Source organism: Phyllobates terribilis, unplaced genomic scaffold (genome assembly GCF_046119375.1).
Source record: "Phyllobates terribilis strain yellow unplaced genomic scaffold, ASM4611937v1 Scaffold_4__5_contigs__length_816908805, whole genome shotgun sequence".
Taxonomy (NCBI): Eukaryota; Metazoa; Chordata; class Amphibia; order Anura; family Dendrobatidae; genus Phyllobates; species Phyllobates terribilis.
Window position 1 is genome coordinate 268,089,467 of NW_027362764.1, and position 15,483 is coordinate 268,104,949.

General features: G+C 43.6%; 1 protein-coding gene across 1 annotated transcript in view; it reads left to right on the forward strand.

The window, feature by feature from the left end:
* Positions 1-514: 514 nt before the first annotated feature.
* The window catches only part of EPDR1 (ependymin related 1), a 103,272-nt gene continuing 88,303 nt past the window's right edge, over positions 515-15,483 (forward strand). Inside the window, exon 1 of the mRNA XM_073678253.1 lies at positions 515-840. Coding sequence (XP_073534354.1) covers positions 575-840 — 266 coding nt within the window. The 5' untranslated portion in view covers positions 515-574. The remainder of the gene's footprint in view (positions 841-15,483) is intronic.

Here is a 15,483-nt window from a genome sequence, read left to right on the forward strand (position 1 = left end):
TGTTCCACTGACATATAGGAGGATGGGGGGCCACTCATGCACAGGGGCCCACCAGGGGACTCACCTGTTCCCCCCATTGGCCAGTCTGAAGCTGTGTGTATGTATAAATATATATATATATATATATATATATATATATATACATACATATATATATATATATATATATATATATATATATATATATATATATATATATGAGAGAAGGAGGCACCAATATAGGTGATACATCATATCACACTAAGGCCCTAGGAGGGATTGCACAACTGTCAGAAAACTTTTTATGTATTCAAAAAATATATAGAGTGTTAATGTATATTCCACAATGTGCAGATAAAAGAATAACTTCATTTTACTCAGTTACAAAATGACATAGACATAGTCTGTGCCTTGAGAGCATGTTTCCAGTAAGATAACTTTTATCATCTGCTCCTGAATTGATACAATTGTTGTTCTGTTCTCTTCTATCAGAGCATAATACATCACTGTATTCACTCTGTGCCCCTCCTCCTGCAGATAGTCAGTAAAGCCCAAGAAGGGAGGGGGAGGGTAAATCAGCTGACTGGAAGAGGTAATGATGGAGATAGGACAAGTGCAAGGCTTATGCAGCTTCATAATGCAGGCCCTTTTGCTGATCACAGCAATCATCCATGTAAATGCTAAAGGCACATCTGTATCCGTACCCACTACTCCATGCCAGGCACCCTTGCAGTGGGATGGCAGGACAGTGGTGTATGATCACAACACTGGCAGAAACACCAGGGCCATTGTCAGTTATGATGCCAAAATGCAACGTATCCGGATCTTGGAGGAGAGAAAGAGCCTGGTGCCCTGCAAAAGGTAAGTCTTATCAGACCAGAACAACCCACAGCAGCCGTTGTTGTACTGCAGCTAATGTTATCTCATGACTTAGTTAGTAGTTTATTATGCATTATAATGAGTTGTTACATTTTTCTATTTGCATATAAAATAGTAACGTACTTATAACTTACTTTTCATTATACATTTTGACGATAAATATCAGGGGTGGAATTATCATTGGTGCATCCAGCCGCACAAGGACCCATGAAGTAAGGGGACCACTACAACCTCCAAAGCAGGTGGAATTATGCATTATGATGAGCTGTTGAATTGCAGAGAGCCCATATACTGTTCTGGCACAGGGCGCTCTTCTGTCTGTGTCTATAGCCCTGGCATGAAATGCTCAACTGACAGAGAACAAATGGGGTTTCTAGGATCAAGAAAAAATGGGCCGATGATGACACTGCCGTATACTAATAAAAAAAAGCTTTAATTACCTATAAAATCATCTAGTGTTGAGAGCTACTCTATGGTCTTTGTTTACTGTGCTGCAGCCAAATAAATTAAATGGTGTATGTATTGGCTAAAGGTCCATCTCACATAATGGTCCTCCTTGTGCCACCATATGGGGTCTTAGGAAATAGTATAGTCTTTCCTGTGCTAAAGGTAATCTGTCACCAGGTTTTTGCTACCCCATCTGAGATTAGCATGATGTAGGGGCAGAGACCCTGATTCCTGCAATGTATCACTTATTGGGCTGCTTGCTGCAGTTTTGATAAAATTAAAACCCGCCTACACAGCATATAGGCAGAAAACTGCTAATCGGTGATGAATTTGGGGTTATACATATCTCATGAATATGGAGGACTACATGGCAGCAGGTTTATGTGTCCTCTAGAGTTAAAATCACAGTTTTATCAGCAGGAGGTTATCAAAATTACAGCAAGCAGCCCAGTAAGTGCCACATTGCTGGAATTAGGATCTTTGTCCCTACATCATGCTGCTCTCAGACTAGGTTACAAATATCTGGTGACAGATTCCCTTTAAATCATGCTATATTTCTCTTGGTTAAAAATAAGAGGCACCCAGAAGTAGTCTACAGAATGCTATGACGCTTTTTAATTGATAGTGCCATACAGTTGTGTTCATAGGGCCTTACACTTGGTCTAGGAGGCTACAAAATTGTTATTTTTACATCTTTGTTATTGTGCCTGTACCCACATAACACTTGTTGCCAAATTTTAATCTTACATCAACTTAAAGGGGTTGTCCATTACTTTGACATTGATGACCTCCAGGAGCAGCCAGATGTAAACAGAGTACAGAGAGGAGTACCACAACGGGATGTAAACAGAGTACAGAGAGGAGTACCTCAACGGGATGACTGGAGTCAGCGCCTATGGCAGCTTATAGGAGCTATTATCCAGTACCTTGCCGTAGACACGTAATAGTGTATGGAGCTGCGGTGTCCTGATCCACACTTGGATTACATCCGTCTACTGCAGGAGATAACAGCTGATCGGTGAAGGTGCCGGATGTCAAATCCCCTCCGATCCGATATACATCACCTACACTATACCTATGTTATCAATATAAACGTAGTGGACTATCCGTTTAACGTAAAACCACAAAAATATTTCAAATATGGGAAAGTTTTTATCTTAAGAATGTTAACTAAAAAAATTATGGCTCTATTTAATCCCTTCACGACATGTGCCGTACATGTACGGCACATGGCATGTCTCCAGTTTGGTGCGGGCTCCAGCGATGAGCCTGATCTGATCAGCTGTCATGTGCCCCTAACAGCCGCGGGTGGAATCACGATCCACCTACGGCTGTTAACATGTTAAATGCCCCTGTCAATCTCTGACAGCAGCATTTAACATGGCCGCAGCGGAAGGACATCCCTAGTCCCGCCCATCGGTGCCCATGTCACATGACTGCGAGTCGTCGATAGGTTGGCATAACAACCCGGGGTCTGCAGGAGACCCCTGTGGTTATCATTGCAAATGAGCATTTCTGATGATCGCCAATGTGTAGCACAGGCGATCACATGATTGCAGCTTCTAGTCTTCCATCAAGACTATCAAAGCATGTAAAAAAAAAGTGTTTTTAAAAATATAAAAATATATATATATATATATAAAATTTTAAATCACCCCCCTTTCGCGCCATTCAAAATAAAACAATAAAAAAAATCAAATATACACATATTTGGTATTGCAATAAAACACAATAACGGGCGATCAAAACATCGTATCTACCCCAAAATGGTATGAATAAAAATGTCAGCTCGGCACGCAAAAATAAGCCTTCAACCGGCCCAAGATCCCGAAAAATGGGGATGTTACGGGTTTCGGGAAAACGGCAACCTTTTTTTTTTTTAACAAACTTTGGATTTTTTTCACCACTTAAATAAAAAAGAACCTATACATGTTTGGCATCTACGAACTCATAATGACCTTCAGAATAAGAACATGGGAAAAAAATATTCCCAAACAACAACTGTGGAATTGCACTTTTTTTTGCAATTTCACCGCACTTGGAATTTTTTTTTTCCATTTTCCAGTACACGATATGGTAAAAGCAATGATGTCTTTCAAAATTACAACTTGTCCTGCAAAAAATAAGCATTCACACGGACATATTGACTGAGCAATAAAAAATATTTATGGCCCTGGGAAGAAGGGGAGCAAAAAACAAAAGCGCAATAACAGAAAATGGCCCATATTGATACAATACATGTAAACATAAAGGGGTTGTCTGGTCTCATGAGAAAACACTGCAATCTCTCAATCTAACTGCCAACTGCTGAATTGAGACAGTGTGCGATGCTTACACTGTTACGATTCCACTGTATGCTTTGAGCAGGAGGGCAGTCATGTGACTACATTTATGAAATTTTCATACTTGCAGTTAAATGTCAGCCAGACTCTCCTCAGCTTTTCAATGTTCTAGTGGAGAGTCTAGAAGGTACATAACAGCAAGCATGCAAAACACATACATATGGTCATGTGACTGTCCACTTGCACAGGTAGTACAGGAGAATCGTGATAGTGTTCGCATCATACACTATAAAGATTCAAAAATCTGCAGTCATATAATAGACTGTCTGCAGGCTTTTTTCTGAGACTGGACAACATCTTTAGGGCGTAGCAGGGCTGTGGAGTCAGAGTCATGGTGTCAGAGTCGGTTTCCATTTTGGTGGAGTCGGTATAAAATAGACCAACTCCAACTCCTAAAATATATAATAAATTGGGTTCAGTAGTTCAATGCAGTTTGTGGGAATATTTTTTTCATAAGAATTTAGGAAAGTTATGAAATGTCCTATAAATGTCTGTCCTATTACTGATCTAAGGGTCTAGACTTTTAGATGAGATGAATGTGTGCTACAGTAAATGTATCACTTAACCCCTTTACAGCCCAGGGCGTACTGATATGTACCTGCGCCCTGGGCTTTAAGAGCCAGGTACGTATTAATCCGCACAGGCTGTGCGGGCGAGATCGCCACCAGGTGTCAGCTGATTGTCACAGCTGACACCCGGTACTATGTGCTGGGAGCAGAGCCACACCGCTTCCGGCACATTAACCCCCGGAATGCTGTGATTGAAGTCGATCGCAGCATTCTGGAGGTAAGCGCCGGTACTCACCTCTTCCCTGGCTTACTGCGCTGTCTGAGGCCGGGTTCTGTGGTTGTCATGGTGACCCGGATGTTGTCATGACAATATCCGGGTCACCAGACGGCCGGAAGATACTTTGATCATGTGCAGTGCACGATTAAAGTATCTTCTGCCTCTGCAGCATTGACAGCCTGTATAGCACAGGGATGGTGCTCCATCCCTATGCTATACAGACGATCAGAGTAAAAAAAAGTGAAAGTCCCATAGTGGGACAAAGTATAAAAGTAAAAAAAGTGTTAGAAAATGAAAAAAATAAAAAAAATTTGTAAAAATATTTAAAAAAAAATCAAAAAAATAATCCCCCAGAAATAAAAATACAATGTACCCATCAATAAATATTATTATGAAAAAAACAAACAAAAAAAAAACAATAAAAGTATACATATTTGGTATCGCCGCGTCCAAAACGACATGACCTATAAAACTGTCCCACTAGTTAACCCCTTTAGTGAACACGGTAAAAAGAAAAAAAAAAAACGAAGCAAAAACTATGCTTTATTATCATACCGCCAAACAAAAAATGGAATAAAATGTGATCAAAAAGACGAATATAAATAAAAATGGTACTGCTGAAAATGTAGTCTTGTCCAACAAGCCACCATACAGCTCCATCAGCCGAAAAATAAAAAAGTTACAGCTCTCAGAATAAAGCAATGCAAAAAATATTATTTTTTCTATAAAATAGTTTTTATTGTGTAAAAGCGCAAAAACATAGAAAAACTATATAAATGTAGTACCGCTTTAAACGTACTGCCCCGAAGAATAAAGCTGCCTTATCAATTTTACCACATGCGGAACGGCATAAAAAAAAACAATTCCTGAATTGCTGGTTTTTGATTATTCTGCCTCCCAAAAATCGGAATAGAAAGCGATCAAAAAATGTCACGTGCCTGAAAATGGTACCAATAAAAACGTCAACTTGTCCTGCAAAAAACAAGCCATCACAAGACTTTGTCGGCCAAAATATGGAAAAATTATAGCTCTCAAAATATGGAGAAGCAAAAACTAGTCTTTGCAAAAAAAAGTCTTTTAGTGTGTGACAGCTGTCAATAATAAAAACCCGCTATGAATATGGTATATCTGTAATCGCACCGACCCAAAGAATAAAATTGTCTAATCACTTATACGAGTAACGGCGTAAAAAATAAACTCTAGGGTTAGGGTTGTGCTAGGATTAGGGTTAGGGTTGTGCTAGGGTTAGGGTCGTGCTAGGATTAGGGTTGTGCTAGGGTTAGGGTTGTGCTAGGGTTAGGGTTGTGCTAGGGTTAGGGTTAGGGTTGTGCTAGGGTTGTGTTGGGGTTTTTTTGTAAAGAAAAAAAATGATGACGATATGGGGATTAGTGTTGAGCGCAAGTGCTCGCTACTTGAGTTTGCATTGGGTGCAAGTATCGTGGGTGCTGGAGTGACATGCTCGAGTCTCCGCCCCATATGCTTCGCGACCAAAAAAACCTTGCTGGGATTGCCTGCCATGCACAAGTAATCCCCGCATGTTTTGTTTTGGGTGTCTAACAACCATGAAACATGCGGGGAGGGGACTCGAGCATGTCACTTGAGCACCCGCAATACATGGTGCATACCCGAGTGCCCGATGCAAACTCAACTAGTGAGCACTTGTTCTCAAGACTAATGACAACTTATTCAATATGATGACCTAATGTTATCAATTTCTGTGTCGTATCTATGGGTTCAAAATGTTCACTATACCCCTTGATAAAATCCTTGATGGGTCTAGTTTCCAAAATGGGGTCACTTGTGGTCGACTATTTAGGCACACCAGGGGCTCTCCAAACGAGGCATGGCATCCACTCTCAATTCCAGCCAGTTTTGCGTTCAAAAAGTCATACAGTGCTCCTTCCCTTTTGAACCCTGCCTTGCGCCCAAACAGTTTATTTTCCCTACATATGGGGTATCGGCGTACTCAGAAGAAATCGCAGAAAAGTTTTTGGGGTCCATTTTCTCATCTAACCGTTGTGAAAATAAATAATTTAGAGCTAAAACATAATTTTTATGGAAAAAGTTTGATTTTTTTATTTTCACAGCTCCATGTTATAAACTTCTGTGAAGCACCTGGGGGTTTTAGGTGCTCACCAGACATCTAGATAAGTTCCCTGAGGGGTCTAGTTTCAGAAATGGTGTCACTTGTTGGGGGTTTCTACTGATTAGGCACATCAGTGGCTCTCCAAATGCAATATGGCGTCCGCTAATTATTCAAGCAAATTTTACATTCAAAAAGTCAAATGGCACTCCTTCCCTTCCGAACCCTGCTGTGCGCCCAAACAGTGGTTTTCCCCAACATATGGGGTATCAGTGTGCTCAGGAGGAATTGCACAACACATTTTGTGGTCAATTTTTTCCTGATACCCTTGCAAAAATAAAAAAATTGGTGTCTAAAGTAAAATTTTTGTGAAAAAATTGAAATGTTCATTTTTTTCTTCCACATTCCAAAAATTCCTGTGAAGCACCTGAAGGGTTAATAAACTTCTTGAATGTGGTTTTGAGCACCTTGAGGGGTGCAGTTTTTAAAATGGTGTCACTTTGGGGTATTTTCTGTCATAAAGTCCCCTCAAAGTCGCTTCAAATGTGATGTGGTCATTAAAAAAATGTTTTTGTAAATTTTGTTGGAAAAATTAGAAATCGCTGGTCAACTTTTAACCCTTATAACTTCTTAACAAAAAACAATTTAGTTCCAAAATTGTGCTAAAGTAGACATGTGGGAAATGTTATTTATTAATTATTTTGTGTGACATATCTCTCTGATTTAAGGGCATGGAAATTCAAAGTTTGAAAATTGCAAAATTTTCAAAATTTTCGCCAAATTTCCATTTTTTTTTCACAAACAAACGCAAGTGATATTGAAGAAATTTTACCACTATCATGAAGTACAATATGTCACGAAAAAACAATCTCAGAATCAGGGGGATCCATTCAAGCGTTCCAGAGTAATTACCTCATAAAGTGACACTGGTCAGAGTTGTAAAAATTGGCCTGGTCATTAACGTGCAAAAAACCATCAGGGATAAAGGGGTTAAACATGAGCCATGTATGAGGGAGTCAGAGTCTGTGTCATGGAAATTAAGGAGTCGGAGGTTTGGCTTACCGACTCCACAGCCCTGGGGCATAGTCAGATGGCTGAATAAATCGTATGGAGATTAGAATGCAATGCATGGACTGTCCGGCTGCCCTCTCGACCCAGGGCGTGACATCTGCATAGAAATACTTGGAGCTGTCACACTCGGTTGGGGAGAGCCATCGGCCAGACCATTCATTGCTGTCCGATCTCTGGCCGATTTATACGAATGTCTGACTGAGCTCATAATTACAGTAAAAGCCAAACGTTTGACACTGCCACAAATTTTGGTTTTCACACAGTTTGCTGCTTCAGGGTACGTGCCCACATTCAGGATTTGCTGCAGTTTTGACCCTGTGTATTTATGCAGTGTCAAAACCACAGCGTCCAGATGTTATGACATAGTGGATGGATTTCTAGAAAATCTAGAAAATGTCCACTTTGCGTCTCTGTGCACCTGCGGATCACCTGCGGAATCTGACATGCAGCGCATCTTTCAGACTCGCAACATGTCAATTTCTCTTGCGGGTACGAATGTGGATTTTCCCCATAGACTTACATCAATGAGGAAAGTCCGCATATGAAAAAGAAAAATTGTGGCCGCTCATTTGCATGAGGGCAAAAGTGGTGCGGCTGTTCTGCAACGTCGGACAATAATGCAACAATAACATTTAACAATAACAACGAGGTAGACGAATGTATATAACAGTTCCTGAAGCAATCCAATGGATAGCCCATCTTTGGATTGGAGAAGCCACACTAGGCCAAACTGCCTCCAACCCAATTGTAATCCAAAGGTTACAGTTCCTGGAAAGTTCCTTGTGGTTGAATGGATAGTTGTTAATTCTCAACTGACATGAGTAAGATAAACTCTGAAACAGGCCTAATGAAAGATTTGGGGTCACCTTGCTTCGTGACTGTCACTTCCACTTTGCGCACCTTGCCATCTTCACTTGGAAAGGTTTTTAATATAAGTCCCACAGGCCATGCATTTCTTTCTGCTTTCTGGTCTTTCATGAGGACAAAATCTCCTACTTGTAAGCTAGGTTTAACTTGTTGCCATTTTCTTCATCCTTGAAGAAGAGTAAGGTACTCCCTCTTCCATCTACTCCAGAAACAGTTAGCAGATGTTGTACATGTTTCCAACGTCTCTAATGTTTGTTACCGGCCACATCGTCTTCAGGTGGGCTAGGGATGGTCCAAGTTTCTGAGTGAGGAGAGTTGCTGGTGTAAGAATAGCAGGAGATTCTGAATCTGTAGATATGGGAACAAGTGGTCTTGAGTTTACAATAGCAGACACTTCTGCTAAGACAGTGGTTAAGGTCTCGTGAGTGAGCCTCGAGAGGTTTGAGTCCATCAAGCTAGACTCCTGTATCCAATGAGTCATGTCTATCATTCTTTCCCATGATCCACCCATATGGGAAGCGTGAGGAGGGTTGAAGACCCACGAACAGCCATTGTTTGCCAAGAAGTCCTGGACTGATGTTGAATTTAATTGTAGTTCTCGACAAGCACCTACAAAGTTTGTTCCACAATCAGACCTTATTTGCTTGACTGGTCCTCGTATGGCGAGGAATCGTCTTAAGGCATTGATATAACTGGAGGAATCCATTGATTCTATCACTTCTATGTGTATTGCTTGTACACTCATGCATGTGAACAACACTACCCAATGTTTACTCTCTGCATGTCTGCCTCTGGTCCTACGTGCAGTGACTTCCCATGGGCCAAAAACTTTTAAACCAACATGGGTAAATGGTGGCTCTGTGCTTGTCCTATCAGCAGGCAAATCAGACATCTGTTGTTATTGCAGTTTTCCTCTTGTCTTGCAACACTGAACACAATGATGAATTAAATGGGAAACCTGTCTCTTTTCTCCCACAGTCCAGAGGCCTGCAACTCTTAAGGCACCTTCAGTGAAGTGTCTGCCTTGATGTTTGTTTTATCCAAAGCACAAAGAGATTCCCTCCATGACTTCCACTTTAGTTGTTTGTCTTCAGGAAGTGGTACGTCCCAGTCCTTAATAGACACTGAGAGTTGGCTTAACAGAAGCTTGCCTTGTATAGTCAGGGGTGCAACAAACCCGAGTGGATCGTATAGACTGTTCACGACTGACAGAACCCCATGCTTAGTAAATGGTTTTTCCGCACCACTAACCTGAAAGCTGAAGGAGTCCTTTAACAAGTTCCATCTCAAGCCCAGACTTCTCTGTACTGGTGGGTTGTCTGAACCTAGATTCAAGTCTCTGAATTCTGCAGCATGATCATTAGAGTGAAAGGCCTTCATGGCAACAGCGCTATTAGAGGCAATTTTATGCAATCTTAAATGAGCTTTAGAAAGCATACCTTGTGTCCATTTGAGCAGATCTATGGCTTCTTCCGCTGTGGGCAGGGATTTGAGACCGTCATCCATGTAGTAGTCCTTTTCCACGAACTGTTGGGCGTCCTTCCCAAACTCTGCTTCGCCATCAGAGGCAGTCCTACGCAGGCCGTATGTAGCAACTGCAGCAGAAGGACTGTTTCCGAACATGTGCACCTTCATACGGTATTCAACCATTTCCTTGTTGGTGTTGTTGTCTCAGTGCCATAGAAAGCGGAGATAATTTCTGTCATCTTGTCGCACGATGAAACAATGAAACATTTGTTCGATGTCAGCAGTAATGGTGACTGGCTCTTTTCTGAATCTCATGAGCACTCCCACCAGGTTATTAGTCAGGTTGGGACCAGTGAGGAGAACATTGTTCAGAGATACACCATCATGTTTGGCGTTTGAATCGAACACCACTCTGATTTGTTTAGGCTTTCTTGGATGATATACTCCAAAGGAAGGTAGGCTTGCAAGGGTAAAGCTGGCTCTGCGTGGTCATTGCAAAATATCTTGTCCATTAAGGCTACAAAATGGTCTTTCATTTCAGGCTTGTTTCTCAATGTTCTCTGCAGTGAGATGAACCTGGATAAGGCCTGTTCTCGGTTGTTAGGAAGCTTGGCCCTTGTAGCTTTAAAAGGTAAGGGAGCCACCCAACGGTCAGATTTGTTCTTGAAGAATCCACTGTCCATTATTTTAATAAACTCATTGTTTTCTATGGATAAGGCGACCTTGTTGTTATCTTGTGTTGTGCGAAACACTGTTCTCCCTAAGTTACCACCATAGGGAGTGGGAATGAGGTCAGGCTCTTGTATGAAGTCAAAGAACCTTTCTTTCACTTCGTAGTGATAAGAGCATGGTTTGAAGTGAGTTGTGTGACCATTTTGAAGTACATAAGTTTTAAAGGAGTTGACTTCAGATGCCTTGTGACTAGTGTTGAGCCACCCCCATAGTGTTCGGGTTCGGTTCGTCGAACACCGGGATGTTCGAGGAACTGTTCGTCGAACACCTTAGAACACCGTCGAACACCGTTAAAACCAATGGCAGGCAAACAAAAACACATAGAAACACATAGAAAACACCTTCAAAGGTGTCCAAAAGCTGACAAACTGCTCAGAAGACACTCTCTTTAAAAAAGCCGGCCAGCAATTCAGCAGCGGCATACACCGGTACCCGACAATTTAGACAAGAAGGAATAGAGCATCACACATAGATTAGATAGATAGAAACATGTCAGTCACATATATAAGAAGTACAGTGACAGTGTTTGTTACTGTACTTGTCATTTAGTGTAAAGGATTTATTAAAAAAAATATTAGTGTTTTCATGCACTGTCTCTTTAAAAAAGCAGGCCGGCAATTCAGCAGCGGTACCCGACAATTTATAACAGAAAGAATAGAGCATCACCCATAGATTAGATAGATAGAAACATGTCAGTCACATTTATAAGAAGTACAGTGATAGTGTTGATTACTGTACTTGTCATTTAGTGTTAAAATAAAGGATTTATTAAAAAAAAATTGGCGTGGGGTTCCCCGTAATTTTAGTCTCTAGCGGAGGTTAAGCAGACGGCTGGGGCAGATGTTTGAAGCCTGGGAAGGGGGTAATACCCACGGAGCTTCCAAGGCTACTAATATCAGCCCCCAGCTGAATACCTAGCCTTTACTAGCTATTAAAATGGGGGACCCCAAAAAAATGACGTGGGGTCCCCCCTATTTTAATAGCTAGCAAAGGCTAGGCAGACAGCTGGGGGCTGATATTAATAGCCAAGGAAGGGTGCCATGAATATTGGCCCCCTCCCAGGCTAGAAACACCAGCCGTCAGCCGCCCCAGAAATGGCGCATCCATAGGATGCGCCAATTCTGGCACTTAGCCTCGCTCTTCCCACTGCCCTGTAGCGGTGGCAGTGGGGTAATAGGGTTGGGGTTGATGTCAGCTTATAATGCCAGCTGACATCAAGCCCAGGTTAGTAATGGAGAGGCGTCTATAAGACACCCCCATTACTAACCCCATAGTCAAAGTTACAAAAAAACACAAACACCAAGAATAAAGTCCTTTAATTGAAATAAAGACACAATTCTTTATTGTTCTAAATTAAACCATACTTACCATCACGCCCATTCCAGCTGAAGCTAACGATCTCCTGCAATAAAAGTAAAATAATAAAGCAACATCATCCTTACCTTTCCATGGTTCCCACGACAGCTTCAGCTCTGCTACATTCACATGACAGGCTGGACCACAGCAGAACGCTGCCTTCCAGCTTGCCATGCCGCAGACACTGAGAAGCGCAGGCATGCTTGCTCTCCTCAGTGTCTGGCTGTGACGACATCCAGATGAGCCGAGTTCATGTCCAATGAACTCAGCTCACCTCATGCACGTCACTGACAGCGTGGGAAAATTCTCCTGCGCATGCGCTGAGTGCAGGAGAATTTTCCCACGCTGTCAGTGACGTGCATGAGGTGAGCTCGTGTCCAATGAACTCGGCTCACCTCATGTACGTCACTGACAGCGTGGGAAAATTCTCAGTGCTCAGCGCTTGAGCAGGAGAATTCTCACACGCTGGGATGGCATTGAGATGACAGGCTGGATCACAGCTGAGCGCTGCCATCCAGCTTGTCATCCTTCAGAGACACTGCAGAACGCAAGCATGCCTGAGCTCTGCAGTGTGTAAGGCAGCGCTTGTCATTATCCTGGGGGATACTCGCTTCGCTGCGTCAATTTAAAACACACCAGCCATATTTTCCGGTATTTCTCAACTCAGCAGTTTATTAACTCCATAAACTGCTGATTTCCGGGTCCAACTCCGTGGCCCACCGACACACATATAAAGTCCACGAGCCCAAGTGGCAGACCGGCCCACTTGGCTCTAGTTACAGCCTCCCGCAAGGTAATAATAAAACAATGTCCATGAAAATGTCCATAACACAAATAGTATTACCTACGTCGGGCTTTAGCTGCTTTGGTCCATTTGTTTCCCAGATGGGGTCTCTAGCCTCTGGCCCTTCAAGGCTTACTGACATCCACACAGGATCCAAGCTTCACCCGGCCTCACTAGGCTTCAGACAAACAGTGTCCCACCCACCCGGGGAACAGGCCTCATGCCTCTCTCACAGGAACACTGCACACCTGCACCACTCACCAGGGTTTTATATCCTGTAGAAACAGCCACAGGACCTGTGCTTATCTCACAGTCACGTGTCCATACCTTCTGTGAGCAAAAGGACCTGTGTGATGTCACAGTCATGTGACCAGTCAGCTGAGGGGGAGGAAATAGCACAAACAGACATACTAGATCATTATAGCAATGCCGCTGCACCACATATTCCCCCCCTCTGTTCAAACCTGTGGGGTTGAACACATAATATACCCAACAGTTTATAACCCACAGTTCACACAGAGACCATCTACTGGACAATTGCGCTGCTCAGCCCCTGGAACATCAGTCAATGACATCAGCCCATCCCCTAGGGACCTACCATCTGTCATTGTCATTGACTTCATCAGGTCACATTTCCGGGTCGTAAACTTGTCCGACCTCCCCCGCTCCCAGTGGTCAGTCGAAACCCTGTCAGGTCTCCCCCGCTCCCAGCGGTCAGTCGAAACCCTGTCAGGTCTCCCCCGCTCCCAACGGTCAATACGGCAGTGCGACTCACATGTCCTTGTACCTAAGGTCCGGTTCGACTCCATATTGTCCAGTCCTCTATTGGGTCGTTTGTATGGGCCACCCAAACCTGAGTTACTGGAGGTCTCAGTACCTCTAAACCCACGCCCACTACTCTCAGGACATCTTGAAGGGTCCCTAACTTCAGGTGTTCTGTTATCTAGGGGCCCCTTTCTCTGTTGGGTCCCACCATTTCCAGACGGCTGCCATCCTCTACTGCTCAGATGATGCTGTCCATCTACTCGCAGTCTAGCGAGATTCAATTGTTTCACCTCTCGCAGGTAGGTCACTCGGTACTCTACCAGCATGCTCATATATGCAAGACTTTCTTCCGTTCCTATAGCATAGAATGACACCATGCCGTCTTCATCTGGTATCCAGTCCTGACGATCACGTGGACTGCTTACTTTCACCACACCAGACTTCTTCACCATCATCTGCGTGGCTCGGCCATTTCTCCCAATGAGCTCTCTCACCAGAACACGAGGCACCCGGATGACCTCTTCCCGCAGACTGTGAGCCTTTCTCATCAGCTCCAGTTGTCTGGCGGCTTGTTCTGTCTTCAACCGGAGAAACCACTTCATGCGAACACATCGCCAATGCATGTCACTTAGGATCGCCACCCTCTTCACTGTGACTTCGGTTGTGGACAGGACCACCAGCTGTTTAGCTTCTGAGGTCGAGTACACCTTACGGGCTCCCACGGCCTTCTTAAACTGGTCATGCACGGACTCACTGGTGCATTCCTCCCTCAAATCCTCAGGTACATCTATGAGGCATTTGTACCAAGCCGTTTCGGTCTCACCAGTGGTCTCCAAACGATCATTTGTGGACACTCTCTTAGCTCTCCTCAGGTCCACCTTCTCCTGGTCTAAGGGAGTGAGTGTCCCTTGTTTGCCTTTTCCCTTCTCCCAGGAGGCCTCGTTCACTGAGTGACACTCTATCAGGCGACCTTTGAGCCCGGAAACTTCTTCCTCTAGTTCCGCCACTCTCCTCTCAGCAGCCCGTCTCTGAAGCTTTTCCTGCTTCAACTGCTCTTTCAACAGTAGAGTTCCCTCAGACCTCTCGGTCTCCAATGCGCTCACTCGGTTCTCAATAGCCAGTCTCTCAAGCTTCTCTTGCGTCCACTGGGCTTGTAGCAACTCCTTGAGCTGCTTGATCTCGGCTCCGACATCCACCGAATCATCCGAGCTCACATCACTCGAGGAGGTATCTGCTTCATACCTCCCATCACCAGCGGTCAACTCCTGGCTCTGGTCTGTGGCTTTTCCGATGGACTCCTCCATCTTCTCTCGCTCAGCTTCCATCTTGCTGACTGTTTCCTTAAAGTACGTCTCCGCCTTCTGGAGAGTATCACAGGACATCTGTAGCTCCTTAACCTGAGCTTCCAGATCTAGGGTCTTTCCCTGGAGATCATCATTCTCCTCACGGATATCTTGCAGAGTGGTCTCAACCACTTGGCGCTCTTGCTCTGCATCCGCCTTACTCTCCTCTAGTTTTTCTTTAACCTTGAGGAGGTCCTCATAATCTCTCCTAATCTGTTTCAGTTCCTCACTGAACCTTTCATGCCTCTTTTCTGCCTTATGGTCGTGAGCAGACACTTCAACTTTTATTGCTTCTTTCAGGGCGGATAGCTCCTGGTCTCGCTGGTACAGAGAGTCCTCCAGCCGCTCCTTCTCCTACATTAGAGGCTTTACTTGGTCCTGGAACTGCTGCAGCTCCCTCATGAGTTCATCATACTCCTTTTTAGATTTACACAGCTCCTGGTTGAACTGTTCACGCTGTCGTTCTAGTTCCTGATGACGTCCAGAAACTCCATCCTGCCGCGTCTCCTTCTCAAGCTTCAACTGCAAAACCTCTTCCTTGATTTTGCGGCGGTCCTCCTTAATTGTGTGGAACATCTCCTT